Source organism: Alexandromys fortis, unplaced genomic scaffold (assembly GCF_014885135.2).
Source record: "Alexandromys fortis isolate MF-2015 unplaced genomic scaffold, M_Fortis_MF-2015_v1.1 scaffold_6, whole genome shotgun sequence".
Taxonomy (NCBI): domain Eukaryota; kingdom Metazoa; phylum Chordata; class Mammalia; order Rodentia; family Cricetidae; genus Alexandromys; species Alexandromys fortis.
Window position 1 is genome coordinate 25,073,111 of NW_026067902.1, and position 11,622 is coordinate 25,084,732.

Here is an 11,622-nt window from a genome sequence, read left to right on the forward strand (position 1 = left end):
AAAGTATCCAGCAGCAGTGGCGCACACCTTTTATCCCAGCATTCGGGAAACAGAAGCAGGTGGATCTCAAGTTCAAGGCCATCCAGGACAGCCAGAGCTGTTACAGAGAAACCCTGTTTTGAAACAATTAAACAAACACCAAAACCCAAAATCACCACCACCACCACCACCATCAACAACAACAACAAACCAAACAAAAAAAGTAGTACTGTCTTCTTCCTGTGTTTCCATCATGACATACTGCCTAAACACAGCCCATGGACAATGGAGCCAAGTGAAACTAAAAACAAATAAAGAAATCTTTTTTTTTCTTTTCTTAAAAAGAAACTACCCTCTAGTCCCAATAATAAAGAGATATTTCATTAGCGTGTCTAGCAAGCAAGCAAATCTATAGCTTCTAAACCATATTTCGGCAAGCATTGTGCATCATATAGGTCTCAGTTATATACTGCAGGGCGACAAAAGCATAGCCTCTTGTGGTACTGTGTCCCACTGTCACCCGAGCAGCCTGAGCTGGCAGTCAGACATAGAACTGATGAGGGTCCAGGGTGAGTCTGTGAACCTCTACACTGTGACGATGCTGCCGAGAAGGCAGAGGGGTAACCGGAAGGGCGTGGGGAAGAAGGCCACCCATGGAATTTTAGGTTGTCTGATAGTTACAAATGAAAAGAGGAATAAAAAGATTAATGCTAAGGCTATATTTCACTTATGTTACTCAATAAATGAAGATACAATCACTTTACAATGCAGTGCATATTAAGAAAGCAGAAAGAAAGGATTTTCCCCGATTTAGTCATATTGGAGTTGCAACACATGGCCGATGTCTGCTGTATCAGACAGTGCAAGTCCAAGCTGTTTTTATAAACTCAGCTAAATAAAAAGGTAATAACAATGCATTACTTCTACAGTGAGCTTTGTACCCCATCATGCTGGGAGCATTTAAAATCCCCACAATATTCTTAAGTTTGAAAAAAACAGAACATAATATTCCCTCCAAATTCATTTTTGTGTCTTGCTTTGGATCATTTCTTTTAAAACATGATTTGAGACAATTCCTGGTATCCTTTTCACCTTCCCTAAAAGGGGGCTGGCTATAGCCCATCTCGGTCTAATAAGAAAGTCCTTGGTACAGATGTAAGAGTAGAAATCACTTTAGAATGATCAGTATCTCCCATATAGCAGGTTCTGAACACATATCTTTGAATAGTCATTAAAAAGTGAACTAAAGTTGACAGCGGCAATCTATTATTTGAAATCCACAATGGCACTATCTGGAGGGTGAGAACCGTTCCATTTCCCGTTGGTTGATCTAGAACTTGTTTTGGGTATTGAGACTTAGAATAGTGGGTTACATCTTCTGAAGTTGTAGGACAATGGGGTTCCATAGACCCACAAGAATTAGAGGCTACTGCAAATACTCTTAGTTACCTTCAGAACCTGTTGGTGGGCATGAAATCCAATTGAAAGCAGAGGGACTATTGGCATTTGATGGCTTCCGGGAGAGAAAGAGTCAGTTGATGAGACCTAGTAGGGCAGGCCCCATTCCTGTGTGTAGTTAACCAACACAAACTGGACCCAATGGGTCTTTTAAAAAGGAAGAAAATATAAAAGTTAAATAGGTAGGAAAGTGAGGATGTAGGGAATGGATCTGGGTGGAACTGGGGGAGGACCAATATGATCAAAAAATACTCTAATTTTTTGAAATTTTCAAGTACTACTTTAGGACTTGCTTTTTTGAGCTAAGAAATGCAGTAAATTTCCAAAGCATGAAGTTTTCAAGGTTCTAATCTATTCGTATCTAGCTCTTTTCATTAAATTAGAATTCTCTATGTATAAAGAAAGACTCTAAGGCCATTAAGATATACAGGCAGAAAAATAATCCAATATATACATGTTAGAATTTTCCAGATATAGAATAATAGGAATTTTTTAAAGTATAAAATTTAAGCCACAGGTACCTCATTTCAAGTTCATTTTACATATGTGAAAATAAAGAGTCTTATGAATTAAGCATAGCAATTAGAAGTATCTTCTGGCTATGGGAGCATCTACAGGATATATATGTATGGTATAACCATAAAGCAACACATTTACCTTGATGACTCTCATAGAAAACCTACCTACTACATGCACACAGAACAAAATGTCTCAATCTTTGCTCTCAAGATGGTAACCAGCCTGATACACTACTCCCAACAAATATGATGATCAGCAAGACCAACTCTGCCTTCTGCCTTCACGAAAACAAGGCTTTGCCACAGTGGAAAGAGCAGTGATCTCTGCACAGGGAGAGCAGCTGGGACGGGGTTCCTGTGACTCATGGACTGGGAATTTCTCTGCTAATTTCCAAGGTGGTTTGGCCATACTTCGTCAATTGACCCAACTTAGCAGCCTTTTGTTGATGGTGTGGTATCATGTGGCCGTATTCAGTAATAGAAACAGCATGTTGAAATTTCCCCAACAGTTCCCGCATGCATTTCCTCTGGCTTTCTAGTAAAGAAGAAAGCTCCCTCCAAAAACTCCACACTTATTTTTCTTTCGAACCTTAAACTGAATTCAAGAAATTAAAATAGGAAACACATAAAAGCATTGTATTTTCCTGTTTACTAATTAAGATCAGTAAAAGCTTTCCAGTTCTACCAAAAATATGGAGGAAGGCACAGAACAGGCAAAGGTTTCTAAGTAAGTGTTGCATCTCCTGGGTGTGTCAAAGAGCCAATGGGTGCTAGGCAGTGGGATGATGACATTCATGGGGCCCCAGTTTACCCCTCTGTAAAGGGGAAAATATAATACAACAAACAACAAATTTCATGTTTCCAAGTTTCCACCCTCATGAGACCAGGAATATATTCCTTGCTGACTTCTCAGGGCTGACCACAAATCGGAGTGAGCTGCGGGGCTACATAAGGCTTGTACATCCACACAGTGGCCAGTTAATGTGGACCCAGGTCACCTGTGTGTAAGCCTTGCACATCCACACTGTGATCAGCTAACAAGGAGCAAGGACACCTTTGCTCTAGAGGTGACAGAGAAGTTTGCCTTCAAAATATTTCAAAAGCAGGAATGACAATGTGAAATGTGTGAAATGGTCTCAGAAGGTGAGACGAAGATACAGGGCAACCCCATCTACATTGAGGACGGAGCCACCACGGGAAGATGGACCATGAACCAGTGGTTTCGTCTGTGGCCATCAGGGATTAAGTGGCAATGGGAGCCTCAGCTGTCGAGAAGGCTCTTGAGTGTCCTTGATGTGCAGCCGAGAAAGCCTCCTACCTCTCTGGAAGAAGTCCTCCAGCTTGTCCTTGAAAGGCTGCAGATACTCCTTCGGGGACTCCTTGCACACCAACTTCATCTGTTGCTCACTTGCTGCAGAGAGAAGTATAGAATAGACTAAATCAGGAAAAATTACTTGCTGAGATCCTGCTTGGGCACAGCGTTATGTTATCGACTGTACAGATTCCATATCAATCACAGTCTAACCAAACTCCACAGGAAAAAATAGCACATTCTGTACCTCTATTTCGGAACAGGCATATGGGTAACATTTAATTTTTCTTTTAGCCATCCATAAAAAGATCTATAAGTTGTGTCAGGTAAAATATTCTGCTTTTTTTTTTGTTCCTCAAAATAGAGTAGAGAAGGTACCTAAGGACTGATCCCAGGGAAGAAAGGCCCCTGGCCTTCTGCAGATTCATAAACCGAAAAGGATCTTGCTGAAGTTCCCACAATTCCAAAGTCTCCAGAATCATCAAGTTAAAGAATCCTCATGCTCATGGACACTCCAGTCCATGTTAGGAAGTACTGCATGAACCTCATGCATCTCAGAACAAACAAAGGTCATTGTCAAGATGAAAGTGCTGAGAGTCAGCCTAAGTCCTGCCATAGAGAACAGGACAGAGAACACTGGACCCCGACTGGTATGCACTACCTCATCTATCCTCACCCAAACTACGAGCTCAGGGTAGAAAATCATTAACAGTCAAGCTTGCCTAGTGACCCACAGATGTGGGACACTGCAAAACTTTCAAATAAACAGAATACAAAATATAGAAATAAACCCACATGGAGGGTTTGCAGGAGAAATAGATAAATATAAGGAACAGGTGACGCATAAGATTGATTTATTTGACCAATGAGGAAAAGGAGGGAGGGACCTGAGTTCAGGGTGATAAATACTATTCTCAGAAAGCAATGGGCCACCCTCACACCACTCACCTAACACTTCACTAACACATGAATAATATCCCTTGGTTTGCTTCAGACATGACACCTAGAATTTATGACAAATTACTGTTTTGATAATCAGGATGCCTTGAACCAAAATGTTCTGATTTCATTCCATATAAATCATCATAATCAAGAGTTCACTGTCTCTAGGAGTGGTTAGCTCAGGCAAAAGATGTGTTTTCTGAAAAGCTTCTGTATCCTGATAAGTCTCTCTGTCGACACAATTCAAATCAGACCAAATCAATGGGATTAGAAAAAGCTCAGGTTTAATGGATACAATGCTCCCCGATGGTTTTGCAGCCCCCACAGAGAGGAGATGGGAAAGGAAGACTGGAAAAAAAGACACGTCTATTTTCTGGGGAGGGGCAGTTTAAATACCCTGTGGGAGTGGTCTTGTGCATCTCTAGGGGAGGGGACATTATTTAGTGAGAGAGATGGGGGAGGGGGCTTGAAGTGGAGCTGAACATTCTAGACTCTTTGGATATATGAATGCCAAGGGCTCAGGTGAAGCTTTCACCCTAACATTTTTGATATGTTTTTGGCCATAGGCTTCAACTATTGGTCATGGCTGGAAATTACTGATAGACTCTTGTCTAAGACACCAAATTAAACCTTGGATTTTTATCATAAGCAGATTATGCTGCCTAGTTAAAATAAAATGAGAAACACCTAGATGTGTAGTGTACACCTGCAATCCAAGAGCTTGGGAGGCAGAGGTAGGTGGAGCTTGTGTGTAGGGGTAGACTAAGCTACACAGAATGCGCCAACCTGGCCTGGCACCATATGAAACCCTGTCTCCAGGAGCGTGTCTGTAGACAGATGTATACTTTATATCTTGGAAGAATCTATAAACAAGAAGGCAAGACATTCTGAATGTAAGCCATTGGGAAGGGACCTTTATCTACATCAGGAACATTCTAAGCAACCATTTGGTGTTTTTACAAGCAAAGCGACTCGCAATCCTCTGCAAAGAGTCACCTGACACTTCTTCTGTCTGGGACCGTCTTGCCTTGAACTCCCGTTGAGTCTCTAAAGAGCTCATGTTGCAGGAGGGAGTTAGCACACCTGGCTTCACACTTTCCATTTGCAGTAGTGGCAACCAAATTTCTAGACTCTTCAACTATGCGGAAAGACTACGAGATGTGCTTGGGGAGGGAGCATGATTCGAAGCCATCTTGTGTGGTTTTCTAAGCGCATCCTCAGGGTTCCAGTCCTTCATTGTAGGGCAGGGTTACTAGATCACAGTACAGGAGGGCTACTAGATCACAGTACAGGAGCACCCTTATTTGGGCTTCTACCATCATGGCTGCTTTCAAAGACTTCTGGCTAGAGCTTAAATAGACTATCTACTGCTATTCAGACAACTGTCCCAGGACTGGCTGGGAAACCTGCCCATTGGTCTTCAGACATTAACTAAATTCGTTTTTCTTACAGTTCATCAAGGTGAAAAATACAAATCCTATTTTGGAACAATAAATGGATAACAGTTTCCTTAAAATCAGCCAAACCATTTCAAAATATTTGCTTCTGGGACCAGTGAGATGGTTTAGTGGCACTTGCCACCAAGCCTGTTGCCCTGAATTTGATACCTGGGCTCACGTGGTTGAAAGGGAGAATCAACCCTAAAAGTTGTACTCTGTCTTCTGCATGAGCTCACACACAAATAAACATGCATGTATCCACAGAACAAATGAACACGTAGGATGTAAAAGCAAACAAAAACATAAATATTTGAACATTTTTAGCTTTCTTTGATAGCGTTTTTCATCTTCTTTCTAAAAATACTCTATAACTTCTCCACTACTATCAAATTTCTCTTTCCAGTTTTTCAAATATAAATAATTTGGACAACGGTAAACATCCTTCCTGATATCACTTATCTTTCTGAAACAGTGAAAGACAAATGCTCTGAGCTTGAGCGATGTCAGAGGACAGAGAAAAAGGGAGAGGCAGTTGTAGACAGAACTGGGACACACTTTAAAGGCAGAATAAACGGATCTGGACTATGGACTCAGGGTAGGGATGAAGGGTGACAAAGCCATAATGGGTGATTCCAAGTCCACCTAAAAGGGATTAGTATATTTAAAAAATATACATTCATTTGTGTCTGTATTTTCTTTTTTTTCTTTTTTTGAGACAGGGTTTCTCTGTGGCTTTGGAGCCTGACCTGGAACTAGCTCTGTAGACCAGGCTGGTCTCGAACTCACAGAAATCCGCCTGCCTCTGCCTCCCGAGTGCTGGGATTAAAGGTGTGTGCCACCATCATCCGGCTTGTGTGTGTATTTTCAATGTGTGTGTACATGCTCAATATGTGTGTTTATGTGTATGTGTATGCATGTTGAGGCCAGAGATTGACACTGATATCTTCTTTTCACTCTCTGTCTTATTTTTCAAGACAGGGTCTCTCACTGAATCAAAGGCAGGCCAGCCTGCTCTCAACTCCCACCCCCATCCCATCCTGTCCCTGTTTTTCCAAGCACTGAGACTACAAGACCAGTACTGTCATGCCAGACTTTTACATGGGTGCTCGTGACCTGAGCTTAGGTCCTCATACGTATCTGGCAAGCATTTCTCTGGCTGTGTCACTTCCCCAGTCCCTGGCTTAGTGAATTTTCATGACCTTAGCTCTGCCATCACCTCATCCCAGGAGGCACAAGCAAGGTAGCAAAGATGATCATATTGACTATGCATTTCTAGAGGAGATCAATGCACAGGCAATTAATTGGTCAAAGAAACTTTGAATGAGCTCTGCTTTGAACCATCATTTGACAATGAACGTTCAGAGAGGCATACTTTTCTCCTGATATGCAGTTATGACTCTGAGAATACCTGAAGTATAAATCACTAGCTCTTGAAATTCAAAAATCCCTCACTGACATTAAAATTCCAGTAACAATGTTTAGAACTGCTTTTATGAGCACAAATAGTAAGTCATGTTATCAATTTAGAAAACGAGATATAACTGAAATCATGAGGTTGATTCCTTCAAGGTCACTTCCAACAAAGTGTAGCTTAAGGAAGCGCCTGTATCCATGGTCACCAAAGCACGAGTTCTACTTTTCTTGAATTGAGAAGATTGGTTATTGCAGCTCTTCTTTTGTCCTGGAAGCAGTAACAGAGGGAATGTCCATAAAAAGATTCAATTTTATGAGCCATGGCACAGAACTGGAAAAAGCCTGTGCTCGGACCAAGGCTTCCCTGGACTCAGGTGTGCTGTGGCACCTTCCTTTCTGCATGACATGAGATAATGCATAAAAGTCGTCTGTAGAATGTGGAGCATTAGCAAGCAACTGTAGGAGGAGGGTCAGCTCGTTCGTCCCAGCCGCCCCGCTAGCTTAGACCCGAAATAATCACACAAGAACTATATTAATCAAACCACTGCTTGGTCCATTAGCTCTAGCTGCTTACTGGCTAACTCTTACATCTTAATTTAACCCATCTCCATTAATCTGTTTATCACCACGTGACAATGGCTTACCGGCAATGTTTCTGCATGTCCATGGCATCTCCCTGACTCTGCCTTCTTCCTCCCATCATTCCATCCAGTTTTTCCTGCCTACCCAAGTTCTGCCCTATCAACAGGCCACGACAATTTCTTTATTCATTAATGCTAATCACAGCACAGAGGGAACTCCCACATCAAGCAACTTTGAACAATATTATTTGTTGTTATGATAATCTAGTAAACTTGGTCAGGAAACATTTCCCAGTGGGGAGATTACAGTATGATGGCTGGGGACTAAATGCTGACGAAGCTGAGTGCTCAGTTTACAGAGGCATTACACAGCAGAGATCTCCCGTTTAGAAGATGGAACTAGGCTGGTTACAGTCCACAACCCAAGAGAAGCTAGGTAACAAGGAGAACACTAAGAGAGACACACAGGAATCCCCTTGGAAGGGGAAACAGATAAGATCTCCTGAGAAAATTGGGAGTACGGAGAGGGCAGAAGGGAAGGTAGAGAGAGAAGGAAGGGAATGGGGGAGAGAACATGAGGGAAAGGAATGACCAGTATGGGGGAGGACAGAGAGGGAGAGAAAGGAAAGAGCTATCTTTATTGAGGGAGCCATTAAAGGGCTAGCTAGAAACCTGGCACTAGGGAATTTTCTAGGAATCCACAAGGATGACCCCAGCTAAGACCCTAAGCAATAGTGGAGAGGACACCTGAACTGACCTTACCCTATAATCAGATTGATGACTACACTAATTCTCATCATAGAATCTTCATCCATCAACTGATGGAAACAGATGCAGAGATCCACAGCTAAGCACTGGGCCAAGCACAAAGAGAGGGAGGAGTGATAATATGAGCAAAGGGGGATACTTACTGAATCAGCTGACCTGAGCAAGTGGGAGCTTGCTGACTCTGGACTGACAGCTAGAGAACCTGCATAGGACCAAACTAGGCCCCCTGAATGTGAGTGACAGTTGTGTAGCTGGGGTAGTCTGTGGGGCCACTGGCAGTGGGACCAGGACTTATTCCTACTGCTTGAACTGGCTTTTTGAAGTTCAATCTCTTTTGAGGGATTACCTTACTCAGCCTAGATATAGGGAGGAGGGCCTTGGTCCTACCTCAAAGAGATGTGCCAGACTTTGTTGACTCCCATGAGAAGCCTTACTCTCCTGAGAAGTGGATGGAGGGGGTGCGGTGGGGGGAAGGTGCAGAGAGCAGGAGGAGAGAAGGGTGTGGAAACTGGGATTGGTATGTAAAATGAGAAAAAAGGGGGGGGGATAATGCCTTTCATTCCCTTGCTGAGATCTTACCACCTATTGTGAGAATTCACCGAAGAATTCCAACAACCCCCCCCCCTTCATATACACACCAAAAACAAACAAAAACAAAAAAAGGTGAGCTGGCTTACAAAATCATTCCCCACATCTTTGAGCCTCCTGGTTTTGAAATCAGAAAATAAAAGCAGTACAAATGACAGTGGTCCTGTGGGTCTGCTGGGAGGACATCTCTGCACCCCTACACAGGCTGGGGCTCCCATGCGACCTGCTAGAATTAAACTTCTCCACAGGATCAAAGGGGAAGGCTGCCCTCCAACTGCCCCTGCATAGCTGCATGTTCCGGTGGCCAGCAGCTCACACACTCCAATTTATTAACTTGGCTTACCCAAGACTCTTTCTACCAGACAAACGGGAGACCTAAGACTAATTAATGATGACAATGGAGACTGGAGACGCACAAAGAGGCGAGGTCATGGACAAATCCGTAAATGCCACTCATTGTCCAACCCGAAGACTACTACACAGTCTTGCCAGACCACCAAAGTTGCCTTAAACACAGTCTGTGCCAGGACCTCCAACATTAAAACCAACCAAGTCTGTCTTCTTTTTCTCTCTGTAAAACTTTCAACTATAAAAAACATGAGTTTCTAAAGTTGACTACTAATAAGTGGTCATTGTACGGGGGAAGTGTAAACTGATACACGATGGAATCGTAGAGAACTACTAAAATTGGACTTCCATTTAAAGGCTGTGGACGCGTGACTTCTTGCAGTGAAAAGAAATTACGCTCTTGAATGTTTCAGGATTTCAAATGTCAAACTTCTAAGGCCAGATTGGTGGCTTTCTATTTTTGGCTTCTGATCTCTAAAAATGAAGTTCCTTGAGGCATGTTAAAAAAAAGTAAAAGTAGGTTAGAAGGACATAGAAGCAACTCTGATAGAATTGGTCAAAATCATACGTATTTTGTTTCAAAGTACATGGGAAACTACTATTAATTACTTTGAGACTGCTATCTAGACTCAGATAGTCATAATGCATTGTGTGTGTCTGTGTGTGTGTGTGTGCATGCATGCGTGTGCATGTGTGTTACTGGGAACTGTATGTAGGAGGTGGCAAAGTCAGAATATATTTTACTTAGGATTTATGCTTTTCCAGTTTGGAATTGTCTTCTCTCTGCTTACCTAATTCCCACAGTTCTCTGCTTACTTAATTCCACAGTTCTGTGTTGGTTCTACTCATTCTTAAGTTTTATAACTGTCTTTTCCACATGTTCCACGCTTGAAGGACCAGCATTAAGGATTGTCATAGCAACATATCAACTTGTTTGCTTACAGGACATTTTTTGTTGTATCAATAGGGTTTAGGTGTGAAAGAGAAAAGGATCCAGGCTGTTAAGAGCCTAGGATGCTTTGTGAAGAATTTAATTACAAAAGAATTCATTGAATAAATACATCAACTTGATAAATGTCTGCTAAGCTCCTATGATGTGTGTGAGTTTGGACCAGATACTGGGGAGATGTCAGTGACAGAACCAGTCTCCTTCCCTCAGACATGGTAGGGCGTGCACCACGAGTGTTTCTTGTATAACATGTAGTGATGGCCGTTTCTAGTAATCAGAACTGCATGCAAATGTACCACCACTTCTTTCCTGAAACACACCTTTGCCCTCATCATTTTAGCTACAGGAAGCACAATATTCTCACCAGTTCTTTTCACAGTCAAGTAATACATGTATATGTGGGTTTTCTTAAGAGTGACAAATATTTTAGCTTTAGTCCCCCAAATATACTTTTGTTAAAATAGACTTTATGTGCAGGTATATTTAGAAATCAAATCTGGATAATAGTTTAACCTATATACTTTATAATGACTATCTTTGACCTAAACTATTAGCTACAGTATTCCCAATATAATAAGATGCTAAAACAAAAATAGTATATCTTACTTTGGAAAGCAGGAACACAGAGACTTCTACATAAAGCCCAAAGCAGATTTTGAATGAATAAACTATTAAAACATTTTCATGTGCTTATTAAAGGCTGGCATTGGTGAAATGGTCTTGCTTTGTGGGGCTTCCATATCTTTCTTATATCTTCTTCTATATGTCCTTCCCTCCTCCATTCTCCCTCCTTCCCTCTCTTCTTTCCCTTCTTATACAGTACTAGAGATGGAACCCAGGGCCTTCAAATACTGGAGAAAAGGTCTAGCACTAAGCTACGTCCTTAGCATGCAAATATGTATATATGTATATATACATACATGTGTATATATTATACATTTAAAGGCTATATAGAAAAGGCAATGTAAAGAGAGATTTCAACATGATTTAAATGAAAGCCAAATGATGCACTCTTAAAATAAAGCATGTATTTCTTGTGCATGAGTTTTCATAATCACATTATCAACATCTAACTGCATACTGTGGTAATGGGTAATAGTGATGTTAACAGCAATCTTAGGCCAGAGATGGGTGGGAGGAAGGGGTATCCTCATCCATTGCTGGTGGGAATGCAATCTTGTGCAACCACTTTGGAAATCAGTGTTTCGGTTTCTCAGGAAATTCGGTATCAACCTACCCCTGGACCCAGCAATACCACTCTTGGGAATATACCCAAGAGATGCCCTATCATATGACAAAAGCATTTGTTCAACTATGTTCATAGCAG

At 41.7% G+C, this 11,622-nt stretch overlaps 1 protein-coding gene across 2 annotated transcripts in view; it reads right to left on the minus strand.

Moving 5' to 3' along the window:
* Fmn1 (formin 1) overlaps positions 1-11,622 on the minus strand; it is a 345,263-nt gene that overhangs the window by 80,999 nt on the left and 252,642 nt on the right. For both annotated transcript variants that reach the window (XM_050134444.1, XM_050134445.1), the window contains one exon: positions 3,274-3,366. In XM_050134444.1, coding sequence (XP_049990401.1) covers positions 3,274-3,366 — 93 coding nt within the window. The remainder of the gene's footprint in view (positions 1-3,273; positions 3,367-11,622) is intronic.